General features: G+C 42.9%; 1 protein-coding gene across 1 annotated transcript in view; it reads right to left on the bottom strand.

Moving 5' to 3' along the window:
* Window positions 1–9167: 9167 nt before the first annotated feature.
* The window catches only part of LOC143926064 (uncharacterized), a 96597-nt gene continuing 81027 nt past the window's right edge, over window positions 9168–24737 (bottom strand). Inside the window, exons 38-54 of the mRNA XM_077450223.1 lie at window positions 20769–20943; window positions 20428–20675; window positions 19426–19609; window positions 18999–19341; window positions 18623–18801; window positions 18451–18520; window positions 18263–18372; window positions 18147–18178; window positions 17891–18068; window positions 16312–16416; window positions 14762–14802; window positions 14523–14648; window positions 14341–14439; window positions 14125–14253; window positions 12506–12545; window positions 12093–12216; window positions 9168–10008 (exon numbers count right to left, since the gene is read on the bottom strand). Of these exons, the coding sequence (XP_077306349.1) occupies window positions 9537–10008; window positions 12093–12216; window positions 12506–12545; window positions 14125–14253; window positions 14341–14439; window positions 14523–14648; window positions 14762–14802; window positions 16312–16416; window positions 17891–18068; window positions 18147–18178; window positions 18263–18372; window positions 18451–18520; window positions 18623–18801; window positions 18999–19341; window positions 19426–19609; window positions 20428–20675; window positions 20769–20943 (2655 nt within the window). The 3' untranslated portion in view covers window positions 9168–9536. The remainder of the gene's footprint in view (window positions 10009–12092; window positions 12217–12505; window positions 12546–14124; window positions 14254–14340; window positions 14440–14522; window positions 14649–14761; window positions 14803–16311; window positions 16417–17890; window positions 18069–18146; window positions 18179–18262; window positions 18373–18450; window positions 18521–18622; window positions 18802–18998; window positions 19342–19425; window positions 19610–20427; window positions 20676–20768; window positions 20944–24737) is intronic.

The following is a 24737-nucleotide window of genomic DNA, read 5'->3' as shown; positions in this document are numbered from 1 at the left end:
ATCTCCCAACAATTCTGGTGGCCTATGGGCTGATGTTACTGCCTTTGTAGCTGCCTGTCCCGTGTGTGCTCAGAGTAAGACTCCAGGACACCTTCCAGGGGGCCTCCTACAACCCATACCCAATGGAGAGAGGCTCTGGACTCACCTGTCTATGGATTTCATTGTGGAATTGCCCAACTCTCAAGGCAACACTGTTATCCTTATGGTGGTTGACCGGTTCTCAAAGATGTGTCATTGGGTTCCATTTAAGAAGTTGCCCACCTCTAAGGTACTGGCTTCCATTTTTGCTCAGGAGATCTTTCGCTTACATGGGCTACCCAAGGTGATTGTCTCAGACAAGGGCAGTCAGTTTGTCTCCCGGTTCTGGCGAGCCTTTTGTGCAGAACCATGAAGAGCATGAGGTACAATCCATTGTTGACTCCATAGGTTCCGTGGGTGCTTACAGTACCTCGTGCATTGGAAGGGGTACGGTCCGGAGGAAAGCTCCTGGGTTTCATCCTCTGATGTACATGCCCCTGTTCTCCTCCGCGAGTTCCATAGACGGTCTCCCCTCAAGCCCGGTGGCCCTCTGAGGGAGAGGGGTCTTTGGGTGGGGGTACTGTCAGGGCTGGCTTAGCCCTTCCTCCTCTGGGCTGGCCGCTCAGCTGTCGGCTAATTGCCAGCTCTCTTCTCTTTCCACAGTTACCAGCTGTTCCCGATGATGCTAGTCTGATCTGCCTATTTAAAGCCTTCCTGCTCACTTTTTCATTTGCCTTCTCGTTGGTCACATCACAGAGAACCATCTCCTGCTGTTTGTTTCAAAACTGGCTTGCTGACATCCCACCTGGCTTCTTATCCTGCTTGCGATTGCTCTCCTTGACTTCTGGCCTGGCTGATTACCCAATCTGGTTAATGAACTTTGGACTGGCTGACTACACGATCTGGCTACAGGACTCTGGCTATGCTTGACTACGCTTTTTTCTATTTACCTTTTTATTTTTATTAATAAACAAGTGTGATTTGATTGTACTTCTGTCTCAGTCTGTTTAATGGTTTCTGACACTGCTGACTTTTCCTATTAGGGCACTTACCTGTCCAGGCACCCAGTGGTGTCCTCACCCGAGCTGGTTCTTAAAGAGGAGGTCCGTTTAAAAAAAAAAATAAAAAAGTCAGCAGCTGCAAACACTGCAGCTGCTGACTTAATAAACACACTCACCTGTCCAGGGCGCCCGCGATGTCGGCCGCCCGAGGCCGACCCGTCCCTCGGCTCTCGGGTCCTGGCGCCGCCATTCGTTGTAAGGGAAACAGGCAGTGGAGCCTGATGGCTTCACTGCCCGTTTCCTACTGCGCATGCGCGAGTCCCGCAGCTACTGCGCATGCGCGAGTCCCGCAGCGCTTTCTGAATGGGACGCGCTGTGTTCTGGAACACACAGTTCCCAGAACACAGCGCGACTCATTACCCAGAAGACGCCGCGACGAAGGGAGAAGACACAAGATCTCCGCGGAGGAGGAATAGGAAGATTAGGAGAAAGTGCCTAGCAACAGGCATTTCTGGTAAGTAAAAAAAAAGGGGGGGGGGGGGCGGTGGATCTTCCGCTCCCGGACAATCGGCCAGTAGAAAGAAGGGAACGTGTTGGCAGTTCAACGAGGGATCCTGTAAGTTCGGCGGATCCTGTCGGTACAAGCACGAGTGTTCCCGCTGTGGGGGAACACACCCTTTGTCACGCTGCTTTAAACAGGGCAGGAACAGAGCTGGAGATGCTGCGCAAAAGAGGGAGGACACCAGTGATGGTGGAAAGGATGCGACTGTTTCTCGGTAGGTATCCGGATAGGAAGGCAGCACGCCTATTGGAGGAGGGTTTCACAGAGGGGTTTCGGATACCGGGTAGGTTAGAGGTGGTCCCGCCGGTACCACGGAACCTGAAGTCGGCCTTGCTGCATCCTGACGTGGTTTCTATGAAGCTGCGTAGGGAGGTAGAGTTGGGACGGATGGGAGGCCCTTTTCGGGTGGCACCTTTCCCTGATCTTGTGGTTTCTCCTTTGGGGGTGGTTCCAAAGAAGGAACCGCAGAAATTTCGGCTAATTCACCACTTGTCTTTTCCGAAAGGGGGGTCGGTCAATGATGCCATTGATCCTGAGGAGTGTACAGTTAGCTACAAGTCCTTTGATGCAGCGGTGAGTTGAGTCCGCCGATATGGGCGGGGGGCGCTGATGGCGAAAACAGACATTGAGTCGGCTTTTCGGTTGCTCCCCGTCCATCCCGAAAGTTTTAGGTTGTTGGGGTGTCATTGGGACAACATGTTTTATGTTGACCGTTGCCTCCCCATGGGGTGCTCCATTTCGTGCGCGGTGTTTGAAACATTTAGCTCATTTGTGGAATGGGTGGTGCGGGATGTTGCAGGGCTGAACTCTGTTATCCATTATTTGGATGACTTTCTCTGCGTGGGTCCGCCAGATTCCAGAGTGTGCGGGGTGTTGCTGGCGAAGCTGGAACACGTAGCGGAACGGTTCGGCATCCCGTTGGCACCCGACAAGACGGAAGGGCCCAGGAAGGTCATCACCTTTCTGGGTATTGTGTTGGATTCTGAAGCGATGGAATGCAGGTTGCCGGAGGACAAGCTTGGGGATCTGAAGACCGTCATTCAGGGACTGTTGGACAAGCGCAAGGTGCAGCTTAAGGTTCTACAATCACTGTTGAGGAAACTCAACTTTGCTTGTAGAATTCTTCCAATGGGTAGGGTGTTTTGTCGGCGGCTGTCGGCGAGCACGGCAGGTGTGCGGTCACCTGTGCACTATGTGCGGCTGCTTAAAGTGCATAGGGATGATCTGCGGATTTGGCACCGTTTCCTGGAGGCCTTTAATGGAAGGGCTTTGTGGATGTCTGGACCGGTGAGTAATTTTGATATGGAATTATTCACTGATGCGGCGGGGGCATCAGGTTTCTGAGCTTTTTTCCAGGGCTGTTGGAGTGCGGGCCCCTGGCCGAAGTCGTGGGTGGATGCTGGGTTCACCAAAAATCTGGTGCTGCTGGAATTGTTTCCGGTGGTGCTGGCGGTGGAGCTCTGGGGGGCATCGTTCCGGGACAGGAAGGTTCGGTTCCATGGTGATAACCTGGGGGTGGTGCAGGTGATTAACAGAGTATCTGCATCGTCCCCTCCGGTCATCAAGCTACGGCAACACCTGGTTTTACGGTGTTTGCAGCTGAATATCTTCATTTATGCGGTGCACTTGCCAGGTGTGGAGAACGTGATTGCTGATTCGTTGTCTCGCTTTCAGTGGGACAGTTTCCGGGAGTTGGCGCCGGCCGCGGAGCAACACGGAGTGCCCTGTTCCGACTGGTTGTGGACGATTGCATTGGGCGACTCACGGGATGGATTAGGAAGTCGGTGCGCGAACCCACATGGAGAGCATATGGTAAGGTATGGGAGGAATGGGGGGTTTTCGTTCAGGGTTTGGGTGAGGATCCCACGGGCCCGGTAGTTCACTGGATGGTGCTGTATTACCTATCTAGACAGATAGAGGAGGGAGCCTCAGGGGCTGCAGTGAGCAAGAAAATGGCAGGTTTGGCATTTCTGTTCAAATGGCAGGGGCTTCCGGATTTTACCAAGGATTTTTGGGTGCGCCAGGCGATAAAAGGCTACAAGAATTCGGTTGGGCGGAAGGATGCTAGGAGACCTGTGTCTTTTGCGATCCTGGGGGGCATTCTGGAGCAGTTGGTGGGGGTTTGCGCCTCGACCTATGAGCTGGGTTTATTCAGGGCGGCTTTTCTGTTGGCATTTTTTGGGGTGTTTAGAATTGGGGAATTGGTTAGCCCGTCTAAGAAAGTCCAAGGGGGCATTGAGTTTCAGGACGTCCAGTGCGCTGCAGACGGGGTTTCGGTGCGACTGCGGAGATCAAAAATGGATCAAGCGGGCAGGGGTAAGATGGTGTACGTCTACCCCTTGCCGGGATCGGATTTATGTCCAGTGGTGGCGGTTAGGGGGTTTTTGGATCACAGACCGGGGTTTACAGGTTCATTATTACTGCATGTGGATGGGTCCCCGCTGTCCAAATTTCAGTTTGTCGCTGTTTTCCGGAAGTGTTTACGGGGTATGTGTTTGGAGGACAAAGGTTTCTCTTCTCATTCGTTCAGGATAGGGGCAGCGACTGAAGCGGCTAGGTCCGGTTTGGACAAGGAAGCAGTAAAACGCATTGGGCGGTGGGAATCCAGGAGGTTTAGACTGTATGTCCGCCCTCACCTGTTGTGATGGCAGTTTGGTTTTGGGGGGCTCAGGATATGTTGAGTTGGGGTTAAAGTTGTTTTGGATGGTCATGGTGGCACGTTTGTCTTTCTTTTATTCCAGATGCGGTGCAGTGCCTGATCTGGATTTTGGGCCACTCATATGTTTGCTGGGGGGCCAGAAGGGCAGATGTCCGGCCTAACGGGCGGCAGCTGGGGTTTTCCAACCGAGAAGCCTGTGTTCGTTGGTTGGGGTTTCCGGGTATGTTATGGAGCAGAATGGTATTGGAGGTTCACCATTTTGCACGGCGGGACCGGCCTCCAGATGTTTTGATTTTACATGTGGGGGGCAACGACTTAGGAGTCAGGTCCATGTTGGATATCACACGGGACATGAAGTTCGACATACTGCGGCTGCTTATGTCTTATCCGGACACTATCATCGTGTGGTCCGACATGGTGGCTCGTCAGTCTTGGAGGATGGCCAGGTCGGTGGAGGGTGTGAACAGGGCCAGACGCAAAATAAACAGGGGTATCAGCAGGTTTGTGATACAGCATGGAGGTTTGGGGATCAGACATCTGGAGCTGGAATTTGAAACTTGGCGGTACTGGAAGAAGGATGGAGTGCACTTTAATGATGTGGGGACTGATCTGTGGGCACTGGGGATACAGGATGGAGCGCAGCGCGCGTTGCGTGTGTGGCGGGACTCCCAAGGGTAAGGGGGTTACCCTTGTTAGCTGTGGCTGGTGTTTGGTCTTTGTGGGTGAGGAAGAGAGTTCTGAATGAAGAGTCAGACTCTGTCGGTGGTACGGGTCCTGTGGGTGGTACTCCAGTTAACGGAGGTTAGCTGGTAATTGGTTATGGGGGCATTGCGGTAGGTGGGTGTCTCTGAGTCAGCCTGTCGGCTTGAGGCCCAATAACTCACGTCAGAGGGACCGCAGTGTCATAATTTTTGGATATAACCTGAGGGTTATTGGTGTACCTGCAAAGACCAACACTAGGGGGAGCTGATGTTTTCGTCATAACTGATGTTATTGTTTTGTTACTGTTTTTATTATGGTTTATGTTATTTAAAGAGTTATATATTTTTGGATATTTTATACAGTTTAATAAATTAATGGCTGCTACGGCCTATTTTACTCCAAAAGTGGGATGGTCTTATTTATTATATAATGGGGAGGTAAGTGGAGTATAGGTTGGTAGCAAAATGCATATATGTTATACACTAGTCATGTACAGCCACACTAGATTGTGAGTGCTCTAGTTTTAATAAATCTCCCCCTTAGTGGTCAGGCCTTAGGGTTTATTCAAATGGGTGGACAGCAGAGACAGGAGAGTGGTAAAAGCAAGCAGCTAAGATGTGTTTTTACAGCCTCCCACATACCAGCAAGAAGATGCAGTTGCAATGCAATGTACAGGACTGCAGTGCAGTGGGTTAATGGGTGAAAATATGCAGCAAGGAGGTGAGGTACTGCCTTCCCACTGCCTGTCAAACGCCCTCTGAAAAGTTATCTGCTACAGATAGATTTTTGGAGTGGCAGCAATGATAGCTACATGTCTAAAAGAGTCTTTTCAGCACCCCTTCCTCCTTCAGAGCCCCCAGATTTTTTTTAGATCTATGCATCCCTCTGAACCCACCTCCCCTTCCCTCCCTTATCCACATTAGCTGTCTTCCTCAGACTGGCACCAGTGATGCAGTGGCATGTTTTCCCCACTGACACTGATGATCTAAAAGGGGAGCTAATACCTATTTACATGTTGCCCCTTACCTTAGTATAATCGGAACAGTACCATCTAGTGGCAGACAAACTAACTGCACCTGCCAACAAGTATCCTCAGACATTAGGTACCTGTAGTGTTAATTTTGGCAGTAAATTTCAATTTAGTTTTAGTCTTAGTCTTTTGACTAAAATGCTATTTTAGTTTTAGTCCCATTTTAGTCATCTGCAACTTTTTTTTGTTTTAGTCGTATTTAGTCGACTAAAATCGAATGGGCTTAGTTAAAATGTAATGCATTATTTGAGCATTTTTCAACAATTTCCAAACGTATTATATACTCCTCGAGTGAAAAATCGAATATGTTATTATTTATGGTATTAAGGTTTGAACATGCACCACAAACACAGCGTTAATCGTTATATAACGTCTTTATTTATTTAATCATTTACCGACTGGCAACAGTATATATACTGCAGCAGGTCGGCTCTCCTGCACAAATCAACGTACCCGTACGTCGGTCAGTGCATGTTAAACTGCGGGCATGCACACGTCGCTGGCGGCACCCATGCGTGCTGTGGGCCCCGCGGACTGGATGTCCACCATCGATTGTGGTACACAGAGACAGAATGTAAATAAGGCGTATCCATCCATACAATTAGAACACACCCAGGGAACACAGTTAACCCCTTGATTGCCCCCTAGTGTTAATCTCTTCCCTGCCAGTGTCATTTATACAACGATTAGTGCATTTTTATAGCACTGATCAACTTAATAATGTCACTGTTCCCCAAAAAGTGTCACTTGGAGTCAGATTTGTCTGCCGCAATGTTGCAGTCCCACTAAAAATCTCAGAACTCCGCCATTACCAGTAAAAACATAAAACAATAATAAAAATGACATAAATCCATCCCCTATTTTATAGACGCTATAACATTTGCGCAAACCAATCAATATATGCTTATTGCATTTTTTTTACCAAAAATATGTAGAAGAATACATATTGGCCTAAACTGATGAAGACATTTTTTTTTATATATTTTTTGGGGATATTTATTATAGCAAAATGTAAACAAAAAAATATATTTTTTTTCAAAATAGTCTGTCTTTTTTTGTTTTTAGCACAAAAAATAAAAAATGCAGAGGTGATCAAATACCACCAAAAAAAATCTCTATTAGTGGGAAAAAAAGGATATACATTCTGTTTGGGTACAATGTTGCATGACTGCGCAATTGTCAGTTAAAGTGACGCAGTGCCAAATCGCAAAAAATGTCCTGGTTATTAAGGGGGTAAAACCTCCCAGGGCTGAAGTGGCTAAGCAAAACCGAGTTTTGCTTTTTTTGACAGAAGTGGAACTGTGGTGTTCCTCTTTCCATCCTTGAGCTGCAGCAATTGACTATTCCCAATGTACAGTTGGTGAGCATATGTGTGTTTTTTTAGTCTGCTTTGTTTGGCTTATATACAAATTATGTTAACATTGGAACTGTGAAATTCAAATTATTTTGTTAGAAAATGATGACTCTTTAGATGGATATCAAAGGAGGAAGCAGATCAAGTCTGCGAATTGCGTTGGAACTAAAAATCTGAAATCATAAGAAATTGTGACACTGTTAAAGTCTATGTGGTCATTACTTGACCAGATTTATGCTTTTATTAATTTATGATAATGCTAACTTGATTTTAATATAATAATTTTACTTTGTTGCCTCTCTGACAATATACACCCCTTAAAGGCCTATATGAACAAATAGGAGGCTCTTCCCCTTGGTTGGTTCCTTTCCCTCTTTTGCTAATTGATAGTTACATTTGGAAGTGGATCTGTATTGTCATTTACTCAGCTGGTGTCATTCACTTTTTATCAAATAACAAATAAATTGCTTATGAATGCTTATACCCAATGAATGCTTATATTCCTAATCTTAACAATGCATATTAGCACCCTCCTAGGTAGGTTGCTAGGATGTATATAGTTAGCATAGTTTTACCACCTGCTTAACAGGAAATCAAGGTAAAACATAGTAATTTACCTGCCTAACAAGGATATTGAATTGGTGCAGCCAGGAAGTCCTGTGTGTTTAAAAAGTGTTATTGGATTTGCATTTACTCAGCTGTATCCATACAGTTTTGGAAATTGCTGGGTGAACAAGAGTGACTCATGCAGATCAGTGGCATGAATATGGGTGCCATCGGGGACGGCCCATCCACTAAGGGCACACTGTTTGCCGCCCCCCCCCCCCTCCCAAAAAAAATTAGCACCAGCCGCCACTTGGTGCCAGCCTAGCCAATTCCAGGCATCCCATGCATGCTGGAAAGAGGTATCATGGATACTGATCTGGACCCCTGGAACTCATCTGCTGTTCTTATTAGATGTGCCTGTTTTTAACCACCTCTAAGTCAGTGCATTACTTTTAGAATACATTTGTTTTCAAAATTGCTACACTCAGATTGGCACTGCTATTCTGTTCTGCTATGCTTTCATCCCAGAGTCTCTTCTGCTCTTCAGTATGCTACCTCTCCAGTGTAAGCTCAAAACCCTCATCCCATTCCCTGTGGCCACCACCCAGGACTTATGGACTTTGTTTTGAACATTTCATTTTAATCATTATCTTCTCCCACTGTCTTTTTACCTGGAACCTGGACCAATAGTGTTCCCCATTGTCCCTCTGAGTTTAACATCCATTGCCCCCTTTTTTCACATACATTCACAACTTTTGAATATATTTCTGCTATTGTGAATGGTCTTATACACTTTAAACTCCCCAATAGAGGTGTTGTTGCTTTTGCTTCTGCCCTTGGAGTACCTAGTGTGACAATTATTGTTTTCTCTCTTTGTACCAATGTAGGCTACCCCTCTGTTCTAGGAAAGTCACCTACTGGGTACAGCAGAAAGGGATACTGGCTAGTGTCCTGAAGAGCAATAGTTTGTCCTTCTCATAGAGAAATTGCTCAAGAGTTCATGTTGCTGCAAATAGGAATTTCACAGTCAAGTTGAAGCAGTTGTCCACCCTGTAATCCGTTGAATCTGGAGTATCCCACTATCTACCCTTCCCTGTCCAAGTTCTCAAATAAAACATCAAAAACAGCCAAAACCCCTAGACTGATTATTCAAGAAATGAGCCTAAGTGTGTGCCTGGCTGTGGAAATTACCCAGCTGAAGAGATAAAGCAAGAGAAAGTATTCAAGGGGCTCCTAAGAACAGTCATATTATAAGTTCAAATTACACCTGACCTTCATAAAAAAAAACAATAGGCTAACTTGCTCAAAATAAGTTTATTAATCAACGTTATAAATATAAATTACAACATTTTGAGTACAGACATTATTGTTCACAAAGGAATCTCACCCAGCAGGCCATAATTTAGGTACAATAAATTTAGTCATAAGGTTTAATTACATTGGTTATATATTCAAAGGATAACTAAACCCAAGAACAAAAAGTAATATATTGCAGCTTATCAGTCCTTAGATGTGGTTGACGCATTTCCTTTTCTAAGCTAAGAATATTTTCAGAGAGTACAAAAATGCAATGCCATTCCTCTAACCTTAACTGGAAATTTTGATTAGGTGATCAAGTATTAATTCCACAAATAAAAGATACATTTTTTTTTTTTACATATTACTTATTTTCCAATTCCTGGCATGTTGCTTTCCTTCAACATTTCTGTGGATTTCTTTGATGTATTTGGACTTTTCTTTGTGCTCTGTGGGACTTGCTTTGTTACTTGTTTCCCACCTGGCTGTGATATTGGCTTAGATTTAATTGTCTCCTCTGAGCTAGTGTCAGGCTCTTTGTTTTCAATAGACTCTGATTCTGATTCTTTGCTCTCTGATTGTTGACTTTTGCTGTCCTTGGCCAGCTTTGTAGCCTTCTTTACTTTTACAGTGGTTTGAGGTATAGAGTTTGTCACATAAGAAGCTTCTCCATCTTCTTTTTCTTTACTGCAAACAGCACAGGAACAATTCTTGATATCAACAAAGCTGTAGTTGATTATATTACCGTTCGGACAGCTTAATTTAATGGTTACTATTTCTGTTTTTGTCTCCCGACAGCAACTGCATTTGTGCTCAATAGATTTGGATTTTGCTGAGTACCTGAAGATAAACAAAATAGGTATTTAGCATTCATTCATTCTCATGGTTTTCAGTCGATGTACAAAAAATGCAATTAAACAAGTGTTGTCCAGTCATTAAACCAAATGTGACTTAACTGGGTACCCACTGTGCTCGCCTGGCACAACTGGGTGCTCACTGCCTGCTCCCAGCTTAGAAACTGAACTGTCAAAGACAGCTCTCAGTTTATAATAAAGATCAGGAGCCAATCACAATGGTCATATGATTAGGCAGACCTTCGAGCACGTACAAGACAATCAAATTTAAAGCGCCATTGATTTTAATGCCATTATTATGCATTATTTCTCCACTGTATCAATATAGGCAGCCATGGTAGTCCCACAGACTGAACTTCAAACATGTCTGTCTTTGTTCATCTCCATTATTTGGTGGATTAATGGGACTAGTAGCTTACAAAATAAAGATACAGCACTTTGTGCTTTCCTTTAATCTCACAGGATGTGTACTTGCTGCAATTGTTCTTAGACTGAAAAGGTAAAAACAAATGCAAGCATTACATCTAAAGAATCATAGGCTGAAATATATTACATGTATGCTTTTGGGGTTCACCCATGCTTTAATGTAATCAGCTCATGTACAGATATACGGTAAGTAATATTTTAATTTGGCCTCAGTGATTCCCTAAATAAAAGCATACAATTTATACATAACTCAGACTAAGATGCAACTGTCATAAAAACAGAAACAAAAGAAAGCTCAGGCAGGCATATATTTCATATATTTTTGAAGATAGGGTGATTTTTAAGCAATAAACAGGGTTAACAGAGGGTTCAAGCATCTCATAGGGAGTGGAGCATGAACCACATAAACAAAAACAGCTGGAGCCTCAGTATTTTTAACATAGGAAGAAAATAACAAAAACCATTGGCAAAAATGTACATATAGGCAGTACTGTTTATAAGTGCATAAAAACAATCAGGGGACGTTTACCAATTCCATTGCACAGCAAAAAATTGCTAAACAGGAGCAGTAAGACAGAATATGGGGTAGTTTCATTATAATTAGAAAGCATGATTAATAATTTATCCATGTGTTACTCTACAGTAGCACTTCAATACAATGAAACCTGCCCCTGATCACTTGTGTGAAAATCTGCGTCATCTCAAGTGATTACTCTGTTTCAAAACTTTGCATACCTGTCGCAGTTTTCTGCCAAGTATTGCAGCTGAAGGGGTTCCAAATACTCAGAAAATGTGGCATGTTTCGAAATGAGAGACAACCTGATTTATATGTGATTGTGTTGCCAATTTTCTTTGTAAATGAACCCAATTTGCTATTTATTTTAAACATGGTAAATAAGCAAGGGCCTGGTGATTGAGCTTAAATTAAAATTAAACTTTTTTTTTCTTCTTATTTGATAGAGTAAAGCCGGTTATACACGGGCCGACTTTACCGGTTCAAAAAGAAACAGCCGACATTCGGCCCATGTGTATGTTGGTCTGTTCAACAGAAGTCAGCTGACCGGCAGCGGATTAGCACTCTCAGCCAATGGTGGAGTACTCTGGCGGGGGGAGGCGTCCCCCTGTCAGAACACAACAGCTCAGTGGGGGAGATCGCTGTACTAGTACAGCTGAGTTGCATGATGAAAGAACTGTTAATGTGTACCAGGCTTTAGGGAGGGCTATAACCCCTGTCAGGTTTACTTTTGCCATCTGTTTCCCATTGAGGAGATTGCTCTTCACTTTCTGACCCATAGCCAAAACATAAAGTGAGAGAAATTTCCTCTAGTGAATTTCTCGTATGAGGGAATTCCTGGTTGTCATCTAGGTCACCAGAACTAGTGTCCCCATTGGAAGATATCCCCACTCTTCCTGTTCTGGGAAAAACACAAAATTTGGCATTTTCTTTACTTGTGATAAGGGTAAACAGGACAAATAGAGAGGGTGAATCTCTCTAACGGGGGCACAGACAGCAATAACAGCTGACAGGAGTTCTAATTCCTCTCCACTCAATCCAAAACTAAAAAAAGTTTTGCCTTTAATTATATTTTAACTATACAGTGTGCTACACAGCAGTATCCTACTAGTCATTAGCAATCGACATACCTGGAGTAGCTTTCACACCCCCCTTTGCAATAGGACATCTTTACAGGCTTCAGAGACTTGCAGCCATTCTGAAGGATGATCTCCTCAGTTTTTACACTCTGACACTTGGTTGTTTCTTGGATACCTGGATGAAATAACAGTGAAATTTATTGTTATGACGATCCTTTCCGTGTGTTTTTCCTGTCTGACATTTTAAAGAAATAGTTGATACACCAGCAATACATTATTTGTTGACATTCAAATAATTTCAAATGAGTTTGTTCATAAAAAATAACTAAAAACAACAAATTCTTTTATTTTTATGATTTGTGTGTTATCTGTTTACAAATGTGTTTATAGCATTTTATAAAGCATTGATAAAATATATCTCTTGAAAAACCTTAACGTTGAATAGAGCCAGATAAAATACTTACAAGTTAGGCAACATCCTTTACTGTCTTTCCCAATTGTTCCCTGAAAAGAGAGATATGATAGTAGTATTGGAGCTTATGAATCATAACTGTGTTTATTTTTAGGCTAGCAATATACATATACATCTTTCCATCCTCACTAAAGCTGTTCATAGATGGTCAAATCTCAGCCAGTTCAGCAGGGACAAGCCACAATTCAAACCATCTACGGGCAGGCTGATTGTACCCAAGTCAATCAATTGATCGACTTGGGAACAACCAGCATGTTGGATTCTTACATGCAATTACTGCCAATGGCTATAGCTGCCAGCAATAATCACTATGTTCTCCTGGCAGGGGTGGCTCCCTGTCGGGAAAACACAATGTTTCCATGGGACATATTCACCCATCAAGAATATATATATAAAAGAGTAGATGGTAATGGAATGAATCAAAATTATTTATTGTATGTAATAAATAATCTGTAAATTTACAAAACTCAATGGCAAAATATATAAAGAACTGAATAGTGACTGGATACAAGATCATTCTGCAAAAAACATAGGCAATGGGCTAGATCAGGGGTCTCAAACTGGTGGCCATCCAGCTGTTGCAAAACTACAAGTCCCATGAGGCATTGCAAGGCTGACAGTTACAAGCATGAATCCCACAGGCTGAGGCATGATGGGACTTGTCGTTTTGTAACAGCTGAAGGGCTGCCAGTTTGAGACCTCTGGGCTAGATAATTATCAGTTATGTTAAAACTGAATAGAGAAGTAAAGCTGGCCATGCATTATACAATTTTCTTATTAAATTTTCCTATAGATTTACCTTTAGCTATGTGGTGCAAGGGCCAGCCTGCTTGCATACCAATTGAAAACGTTTAGGTTTGACCTCATATTATATGGTTTTGGTAAATCTAAAGGAAATCTAAAAGAAAGTTGTATAATGTATGGCCAGCCTTACTTTTGTGACTGTTAATTGAATGATAATTAGCTGAAGGTTTACTTCATGTTAATGGGATCAATTTACTTATATATTTACTATTGCAGAAAATTCATAAAAAAAAATAATAATTGGAAAAAAAAAATGTTTACTCACCTCTAAATGCCTGTTGCTAGGGGGTCCCTCGTAGTCTGCCTTCTTCCTTGCCCAGGTTGGTGACATCACTTCCCCTCGCGCCGCACAGTCATCTGGGACCTGTCACGTGTCCCAGATGACTTTGCGGCGTATCACTGCCGGGTGCCCACAGTAAGAATGCCAGCGCTGCGAGCGGAGTGGGGAATGAGGGGGGGCTTCGTTCCCCCGCATCGCTGGACCCTGGGACAGGTAAGTGTCCGATTATTAAAAGTCAGCAGCTGCAGTATTTGTAGCTGCTGACTTTTAATTTTTTTATTTTAGGGGGCACCCCACTTTAAGGAGTAGAGGTTGTGCACTTAAGAAAATGAATGATCACTTAGCTTACTAAAGAAAGATAAAGCTGTGTTCACTTTTAATGCTCAATCAAGTGCAAGGGAAATAAAAAAAATGTTGGTTGCACATGAATGGATAATTGAAGTAAACACAGCCTCACTTTGGTAAGTGAATAGTCTGCATTGGTAATACATCAAATGTGCTCAAGCTGTCACTGTTTCAATACTTACCGGTACACAGTCATCCAGGTTGATCTTTGGACATGATCTTTTGGATGCCACAAGCAATAATTTTCCTTTCTTTTTCACACATTCATACTCAGTACAGTTATCTCCAGGATGTGACCAGGTTTCTCCAGGCTAAGAAAAACACAAACAGATGTGTAGGCAAAAAAATCCTCAGTAGATCTAAAAAGTTTTGCATAGCCTAAAAACTACAGCGCTTACATTAAGCAGATGCGTGGAGTTATCAGGAAGATCCATGATACACTGAGTCTGTACACAGGTTCCACAACATTGTCCAGGAACTTCTTGGTAAGTAAAGCCCTAGGGGATACAACACAGGGAGTGTCACTTAAAAATGTAGCTTCCAGGGAGGATCTTGGGTATGTTATATTTCTGAGACTTACCTCTGCACATTTGGTGCTACACAAAACTGGAGTGCAGTTTATATTGTGCATTTCTGAAGTCATATTCATTGTGCCATCACACATGCACATTTCACAGGGGTTTGAAGAAGGAACAATTCCACCTGGCTAAAACATGATAAAACATAATAAAGTAAAAATAATTTATCAAAGTACATCTAAAGAAAGCAATATAAGCAACAAAGGCTGGTACAGAGGAGATGGGTTACAGTTGTTGTTACCTGGTACTCTGTTCCATTATGAACACAGACATCTTTTGGAACTGTGGAGAAATAAACAAAATCAATGTACATGTTAGGGAACAAAACATATTCAGTACAGCTATCCAATACAGGTAAACCTATGCTTTATCCCTTAAACTGCAGCAAGAAGAAAGAAATAACTGTGCATCTGACAATATTCCAGTGTGCCTTTAAATTACTATCCAGTGTGGCATCAGTGGAGGCCGGTCCACAAGGGATGCTTCCCCCCCAGCCCACACAATCCTCACTCCATGTGTGTGGCCATGCACTGTGCATGGTGCCAGACCAACAGGTCTAGACCAGGGTCAGTCAACCCCTCACAAGCATGTAACTGGAGCCTGAGGCCCCAGTTGGCCTGTTTCATGTTGTCCTCCAGGCGCAGAGCAACTCCCACCCTGTGATAACAGCTAATCAACACTCGCCATCAGCTTCCGGGTTCTTGCCCCTACCAATCAGGACAGAAGGCCAAAGACCCAGAACCTCAGAAAGAAGACCAGGTCAATACAGAAGCTGCTGTGCAAGGCACCAAGGGAGTCATGGCCACTGCAGGGCTCTGCTCATAGGGTGAGTGTGGACATGGAGGGGCCCATCTGCACCCTCCCCCAAAAATCCTCCAGCACCAGCCTCCACTGGTTGTCATTCCTGCCTGCTGAACGACAGAGCTCCACCTATCCCCATGCCCTGTCACTCTATTTGCATACATTGGGGGGTTATTTACAAAAGGCAAATCCACTTTGCACTGCAAGTACACTGGAAGTGCAGTCGCTGTAAATCTAAGGGGTAGATCTGAAATGAGTGGAAGCTCTGCTGATTGTATTATCCAAAGCTAAAATGCTGTTTTTTATTTTTCTTGCATGTCCCTCTCGGATCTACAGCAACTTTACTTCCAAGTGCCCTTGCAGTGCAAAGTGGAGATGCCTTTAGTAAATAACCCCCATTGTCTTCTTATCCAACAAAATAATGCTGTTGCCTGGACTCCAAAGATCCAGTTCGCACACTGGTGTTGATTTTCTAAAGGTAAATAGTATGTTCACTTTGCAAGTAAAATTTTGCTTTGCATGAGAATTTTCCAAGACCTTAGTGAATGTGGTGACATGTCACATTGTAAAGAATATTCACTCACGTGCAAGGAAAATGAAAAGAAACACCATCTTTGCTTGTATGGAAGCCACCTGAGATGAATTTCATTCACTAAGCTCTAATTAAAGTGTAACTTCCCTTGCAAAGTGAACAGTCTATTTGCCTTTAGTAGATCAAACTCACTGAGTGTAGATGTAGTTTTAGGGCCATGCCTACATAAAGTGACCTCCAAGCAGCAGCCTCTTTAGGAATTTTACCAGCCACACTGAATAGTGAAAACTGTTTCTCCCTATAGGAACATGGTGGAGGAAACACATGATGCCGGGGAATGCTCTAGAGTGGGAGATTTGGGGGCACGATTAGGTAATGACTGAACATATAATATCAATTAAACAGACTATTTTCATAATACTGGAAACTCAATATTGAGAAAGGAGACAATCACTTACCACATTCGTAGACTGGGCAGCAACCTCCTGCATTCATCTGCAGCACAGCTTCATAGCCAGGCTCACAATCTGCTTTTACATCAGAACACAGACTGATGTTGCAACCTGTTAGCAGGAAGAAAAACAACTGATCATTCACTCTATATACATTGTAATGGAGAAAGGGGAAGTTTATTCAGGCTACCTGTGATAGGGATCTGCCATTTGAATTTATCTGTCCATATTTCTAAAAAACACTTTAAAACAAGACCTCATATATTCATTTTCAAAGTGCAAACTGATATCAGTTTTTTATAGGAAGAGTAGGAATGAAGTTTGGGTTCTCAAATCCCGCACTTTCTGCTGAAAGGTTTGTAATCAGAAATAGGGAGCAATTTATAATGCAGTTTATAGCCTTTTACCTGGTCAGCTGAGTTATCAATATCAAGTCATTAAGTCAATAATTTAAAAACAAAATGGGTAACCCAACCCTTCTGTTGAGAAGGGGGGCACACATCAGCCATATTGCTGAGCTCCTGTTAGACCTTTGTAGGCAAACCAACATTTTATTCTTATTCTTTCATTTTGTCATCGGTACGTACCCCATGGCAGTGCCCAGCTTACTGTGCATTGTATTTGAAAATAGCTTTCTTGCTTATTAGCCCTAAAAATGGGTGGAATCGAATAACAAGATTCCTCCCTCTATAAACTTTAATGGCGTTCGTCTCAAAGTGTGTGACCTTTGAGCAAGATTTGCAAAAACTGAATCAATGCATATTCACTCATCCCTAGAATGAGAATATGTAACCCCAACATTTTATATTTCTGATATGTGCCTGCTGTACCATGTACTTGTATGAAAAATATCCTGTTCTCTTTGCATTACTTCCTTTGTGTGAAATCCCTGGTGTTCCTGCCAGTCCCTTTACTTTCCTATTAATAATTTACCACACTAGGCATGAGAGCACCCTGGTCAGTTTTCTAGCTGCGCTAGAACTCAGCCTACTCTCCTCCAATGATCACACTTCTGCTGACATGACCTCTCTGCACAGCCATTTACTGAGAAGATTGGTGTTCTGCTGTTTCTCTTTCCCCAGCTATTTGAGCTCCTTATACAGCTGAGAACAGAGGTTATGTGTTCACTTATAATAAAAGGGGGAAAACTGTAAGTATAATATTTTTCATATGTATACATAATACATTGTTTATACATTGCATATTGTATATGCATATACAATGCCTTTGATTTTGATTTTAAACTGAATGGATTGTTTTACAAAGCAAGGATTTACATATACTTTAATGGAGAGCAGATCTTGGCAGCCTGCCAACCTTCCTAATGTAAAACAAACAGCAGATGTTTGTTTTTTATATTATAGCAGATCGTTCTAAACTCACTGAAACTGACTTTAGAGTCTTTGCTGTAAACTTTTAGGTTCTTTGAGATATAATTACTTTACCCTACAAGCAGCTAGAGAGGTGATTGGGGACTTGTATGAAAGTACTTTTAATGTTAGTTAAGAATATGTAAATGCTTTAATAGTCTGTCTACTGGTACATTTTCACTATGATTTGAATTTACAACGACCACTGTACTTACGGCATTCTGTGATATGACAGCAGGGGTTAGAAGAGTCGAGTACAGAAACCGGCATAGATCCTTCTTCAGTACAGGATGCAGGAGTAGACATTGGACAGGATTTTGCTGCACACCGCACACTCATTGTTGCATTATCACAGATACAAGTCTTACAGTTGCTTTCCCATGTTTCTCCCGGCTGCAAGTAAATTAACATTCTTCACAGTCTTATTTGCCACATATTTGTTTCCAATTATATAACTATTATATTCCTTACCTCTCTAGGCATTCCATCTGGGCCAGTACATCCTGCATGAACAGAGAGTATATTTATAACTATGCAGAGCAGTCAATTAGATCCTGAATACTTGAACTAGATGGAAAATTACATACCGCAACTGGTTACACATTTGTCTGATATGGTGTTGAATTTAGTAGTGCCCTCAGGACAGTAGCATCCTTCCAAGAAATCTTGGGTCTTGTTACAAAATTCATGATTGTACCTAAAATTGAAAACAGAAGTTAGAGCAAAAAAACAAAATCCCAACAAAGATAAAAAAATCAACAAAAAATACACTTACTTAGAGTTACAGGTGGATTCTACGGAAGGCCCACATGGCTTATATACGAGGTGTGAGGAACAGTTCTTGGCTGTACAAAGATAAAGAAGTTATCTTTATCTGTGTAATATGCAAGTAACTAGCAATTTAAATGCAAAGCATAACTGGTTCTTATGACGGAATTTATACTTACGGCATGCGCCATTAGTGCTATCTCTCCAGTCGATGCAGACACCTTCAATTCCACAAAGCCTAGCATAGCTTTGTAAACTGGCGCACAAAACCTCACCTTCTGTTTTGGTGCAGCCATCACTAACACAAGCTTGAAAGAATGGCTCTGGTGGTACAACTTTATGGCATTCCTTGAAGACACTATTGAAAATTCCAAAAGTTAATGGCTTTAGTGTAAAGCAGTGTGGCACAATCTTCAAAGTCAACTACAATAAGTTATGCGGCTTTAATGACACTGTTATAATGTGTCTTCATTGATTGCATGGTTCCCTCATATCTTCAATTTTACCCAAATCTTTACAAGACTTCAGTTATTCCTAAAGTAAAAAAAAGCTCACCTGCTCAGAATAACCTTGCAGACTTCAGGGGTGTTGCAGGGTTCTTCTGTTGTCTGGACCTTAGTGGAAAATGTTGATGGAAGTAGAGACACTTCCGTTGATGGAACTACAGTTGGTAGAGTTTGAGGTATACTGGACGAGTGAGAGGAGAAGTATGTGGATGGGAGGGGAGAGTAAGATAATGTTGGCTGTTTACTAACAGTGGGGGCACTAGTGGTGATGGAACTGCATGATGACGAGTCTTGATTAGGTACTCCCCAATGTCCTGCCATCTCAGTACATGATGAAGCCTGCTGCCCGTTAGGCAAAATGCAATCATCTGCTTGACTGTTAGAACACTTTCCTATTGAAATTGGGTGCATTTATTAGTATGACCATTTATATAATGCAGAACAAACAGAACAAATACAACATTTTGGAGACTTACCACAATGACCTTCAGTATTGCCTGAAAACTTGCTGATTGGCAACCTGACAGTGAAACTAAGAACATTGAAGGAGATGTATGCTCCAAGTTCCGGTATCTCCACTACCATAAAAATGCCTGAGGATGTAATAGTTATACCGTTTTTGTTGATTGCAGGGTATACTCTTTCATTGTTGATATAAATCTGTAACATATATGCAAAAATGTTAGATAAAAAGGGAAAAGTTACTGAGTAATAAATAACTAAACCTGAAATGAAAAAAAAGTACTGGCCGAAATGCAAAGTGTATGTTACTTCTAACAATAAACATTTCTAATTTGCTACCTTTTAGGAAGGCCATAGATGGTGCAAATTTCTTTCCTGCAACCACGGGGGCAGGGGAACTCATCCCCATCAGGAGAAGACAGTGATTATTGCTAGTTGCTATAGCAGCCGCTAACAATAATTGCAAGTAAAATCCGACAGTCTGGTTGTACCCAAGTTATTTGCTCGATCAACTTGGTACATTCAGCCTTCTTATAGACAATTCAACTCTCAGCCGAATCCTGCTAAATAGCCAGCCATAGCCTTTGAAATAAACCATGTTTTGTTATACAGTATCTGTGTGACAAATGCCCGTTGATGAGAGTTGTCCTGTGTCCTGTGCTACCTTCCAGTGTGGTGTTATTACCAGTTTCTGTCTTCACTACAGAAACATTTGTTCCTATGTTGTGCAGATGAGGGCAGTGGGAAGAGATTCAGTAGGTTAACAGAATACACTTGGGCAGAGCTAATACCACTGAGTCCACAAAAATAGGATGTGCTGTTGCCAACAACAAGAAAATAGGAACTGAGTGCATTTTTGGCACATCACCAGGTATTTTTCTGTGTGTATATATTTGAGAGATATACTGCATATGTATTATTTTTGCCATAACATACACTTTAATGTTCAGCAAATGACCATGATAGGTTTACAGTTTATCAAACTACAAAACTATTTAGAAGGTGAAATTGATTACCTTGTTTGTTATTCGGCTGATCAAAGATTGAGAGGTCAGGACGATCGTTTCATTATTGTACATAATATGAAGGGACTTAACACAAGATGGGTCATCGGGGTCACAAGCGAAATTATCAATGTAAACCCGAAAGTGGTCGAAGACTGGAGTGATTTGCTGAACAAGGATATATGTGCATTGGCCATTAAAAGCATAGTAGGTACCATCAAAGGTCACATAATGGGATGTTCCCCAACCACCACAGACACCTAAGGGCATAAAAAAAGAGAACTTAGCAAATACTACAGCAAATTAATTAAATAATTACATGCAGCAAAAAAAATCTACTTTGTAGGACTCACAATCGCACTCGTTCTGATAGCAGCAGCCACTCTCGTCAAATGTTTTCCTGGGCTTTAAACGGTTAGCACAGACCACATTTTTAACTGGTGCACACTCTTTTTTGTTTACAACAATATTGTTTTGACCAATACAGGTAGCATGGGTACATTGATCTATCATCCATGTTTCATTCACCTGTGGAGAAAATAAATAAATAATTACAATTGACACCTTCACCATTTTGTTCTTTTGCAGGAACTTCATCTGAAAGTGATTGTAAAGGCTGAAGTTGTTTACCTTCATGCATTCAAGGAAAAAAACCTTCTTTGTACTGCTCCCCCCACCAATACTCAGCTCTCTCTCGATCCATTGAGGTTTTTAGGAGTCTCGGCTGTCCTGGGACTCCCTCTCCTCATTGGCTGAGACAGCAATGGGAGCCATCGGCTCTAACTACTGTCACAGTCAGTGAGCCAATAAAGAGAGAGTGGGGGTGGGACTGAGCCACAGCTCTATGTGTCTTGTGGATGCATAGAGCAGGGCTTGGGAGCAAGAACTCACCAGTGCCCCCAAAGGAAGTGGCTTGCTATTGGGAGCACTGATCAAGGGAGAGGAGCCAGGAGCGTCGACGGGGGACCTGAAAAGAAGAGGTTTGGGTCTGCTCTGTGCACAACCATTGCACAGAACAGGTAAGTATGACATGTTTGTTATTTTTTTATTTTATTTAAAAAGCTAAACCTTTAATAGGATTTTAATCTCAAGAAGGATATATATGAGATTGTGGTCATTCCACAAAAATGTTTGCTATTGTTACAGTAGGATTGGGGGAGTTTTTTGCTGTTGAGTTAGGACAGAAGTAAAGTTATTATACGGGGTTGTTGTATTCAGTGTTGACTTGCAAGGGAATGCCATATTTCTTATCCAATGCTGAAAGAGATGCAGAGTGAAATAGGTAACATTGCCCACGCTATAAAAGATGACACTGTAATTGAAAGCAAGAGCAACAAGAACCCTTGTGCTAATTGCAGGATGCGCTGGGTGTCAGTGCTGTAATAATGGGCAACTGAACAGAGGAATACCCTTCTTGGACTAGTACTACCAAACTGACCTGCTATAACAGTAGAACCTGCTGCAAATTATCACACTTTTCTTTGGCCGGCTACCCTGTTTATCCTGGAGATGGGCTATTGCGCTAAACCTGCTATATAAACCCTGCTTGTTGAAAGATATCGTTAAAGGCTGAATATAGTTCAAAAAAGTTTTGAACATCTGAGAAGACTATGTTTCTCCCAATATGGCTGAATATGGTAGTTACTCTCAGATCCATTTATAACAACTAGTATAGGAAAGGAGAACAAGGGCATAGCAGTATACTGAGAAATACAAAAATGACCCAGCACACAATCAAGCTCATCAACCCAAAATGAATTCCCACCAATATTGCTAGAATTAATTTTCTATGTATTCACCAAGTTTACATTGACTAATATCACCTGCTCTGGCAGTAGCAACCCAGCAGGCCAAACATAGGCCTTGAGTGCAGGTATGAATGTGTGATTTCTTCCATTATGCACTGACCATCACAAGTCTTCTGTGTGTGTGACCAGTCATGCATTGCCAGTAGTACTTAATATACCAGTATTTCTATACAGTGCTTACATATGCCTACTTGAAGCATGTACAGAGCTTTTAGGGTTATTGGACTGACAGGACCCTATTTTATTATTTTTGGTTTTGTGGCAGCACGCAGGTAAAATCACCTGGTTGTATCCAGGATGGTAAATATGTGTGTCCTAGATTCAGGCTTTATGCAGACTTTTACAATTAGAGGGGAAGAGTTAATGAGCCCAGCTAAATTAAGTGGGCTCATTAAGGCCTCTACAAAAAACCCCAGCATGCATAGGGAGATGCTCCATCCTGGAACCAGTTTTGTGTGTATAGACTGGGGAGTCTGAGATCTGTTCTGTGCGGTGAGTTAATGCCTGTGTGGCAAACCCCTACAATAGAGACAGGGACTGGGGCAGCACAAGGCTGCACCCAGTTGTTAGACAGGGAGTCTACGTGTGTAGTTAGAGGTCAAGCTGACCAGGATTTATTTTCTTGTTTTATTTTGTTTGGCTGTTATATGTATCATTGCATGTAGCCTAAATAAACCGGATCCTTTGTTTTTTTGCACCTACACCGCTGTCTGCTGTGCCTGACTTTGTGTTGTGAACCCATCCAGGGGGTCACACACACCCGCTACCGAGCTAACCCCCTCACAGTTGGTGGAGAATTTTGGCAGTCTTTTTTTCAATTTTTTTTTAAAAGGCCAGCATGGAGGAGATACTGAGACAGCTGGATCTAGCAAATGCAAATCAGCAGCAAGCAAATGCAAATCAGCAGCAAACAAATGCGGCTTTACAAAAGAGCCTTGCAGCTCAACAACAAGCCCAGCAGCAGGCAAATGCAAATCAGCAGCAGACAAATGCAACTTTGCAGCAGAGTTTGGAAGCTCAGCAACAAGCCCAGCAGCAGACAAATGCAACTTTGCAGCAGAGTTTGGAAGCTCAGCAACAAGCCCAGCAGCGATCTGAAGCCCGCTTCATAGACCTGTTGCAGAAGCAAGAGCAGAATTTTCAACAGCAAATAGAGACATTGATACAGCAACGTCCGCAGACCAATGAAGCAAGTGGGTACAATAATACCGCATCCTTTGGTGTGAGCCGTTTACTGACAAAAATGACTGGAGAGGATGATCCGGAGGTGTTTTTGACCACATTTGAAAGGACTGCTGAAAGGGAAAAGTGGCCTAAGGAGCAATGGGCTGGACTGGTGGCCCCTCTGTTAACTGGGGAATCGCAGAAAGCTTATTATGACCTAGAGCCTGACCAAGCAAAAGACTATGTGGTGCTAAAAGCAGAAATATTGGCACGGCTGGGTGTCACCCTGGCAGTCCGGGCTCAGCGTGTGCATAACTGGACTTTTCAGGTTGGAAAACCTCCCAGGTCTCAAATGTATGATCTCATTCACCTGAGCAGGAAGTGGCTGCAGCCAGAGATTTTGACCGCACCAAACATTGTGGAACGTGTGGTTATGGATCGTTTCCTGAGAGCTCTTCCTACTGCCATCCAAAAATGGGTAAGCCATGGAGACCCAGAAAATGCAGATAAACTTGTGGATCTGGTTGAGAGGTACTTGGCTACAGAGAACTTGACCACCTCTTCCAGGGACTCACGGACTTTCCCCCCTAAGACCAGATCATCCCCAGTGGCGGGTAAGATGACTCCAAGGGGTGAGGGTGGAGAGAGTGAGAGGGTGGGAGTTCTACCTAAGGTCTGGCGGGAGCAGCCCAGGAAGCCCAGGCTGCAAGAGGCAGCGGAAAAAATTATTTGCTACCGCTGCCGGCAAGAGGGACATATTGCAGCCAATTGCCCAGTTGTGGATGAGCCTATGCAATGTGACTTTATAAGGGAGAGACGTCAGTCGCTGTTTGCGACAGTTGCATGCACGGCCATTCGGGGACCTGAGAAACATTTATGTAAAATGTATATTAATGGTAGACATGTTGATGTGTTGCTAGATTCAGGTAGCCTGGTAACATTGATAAAAGCTGAATTAGTTACTACAGAGGTCTCTGGGAAGAACAGGGTGGCTGTTATTTGTGTGCATGGGGACACCCGAGAGTATCCTGTAACTTCAGTGTTTTTTGAGACCCCCAAAGGTAACCTCTCTCATCAGGTGGGGTTAGTGTCTCAGTTACCACATGATGCTATTGTGGGAAGGGATTTTCCAAAATTCTGGGAACTCTGGGATTGTCCTGAGGCCCCCATTGGTGCCCCTATAAACCAGGAAGATGACCAGAATTCCTCTGGGAGTGGTGAGGACTCTCCTGAATTTCCCTTGTCGGTATTGGCGGGGGAAACTCGAGAAACTGGGGAGGAGCCAACATCCTCAGATGAAAACATGCCGTCTGTGGAGTTTTCGGATCTTGAGGTTCACAGGGAAAATTT

Source organism: Lithobates pipiens, unplaced genomic scaffold (assembly GCF_037356315.1).
Source record: "Lithobates pipiens isolate NorthernLeopardFrog02 unplaced genomic scaffold, aLitPip1_a1.2 Scaffold_10, whole genome shotgun sequence".
Taxonomy (NCBI): domain Eukaryota; kingdom Metazoa; phylum Chordata; class Amphibia; order Anura; family Ranidae; genus Lithobates; species Lithobates pipiens.
Note: the sequence above shows the minus strand (reverse complement) of the source record. Positions and strands in the feature narration are given on the sequence as shown.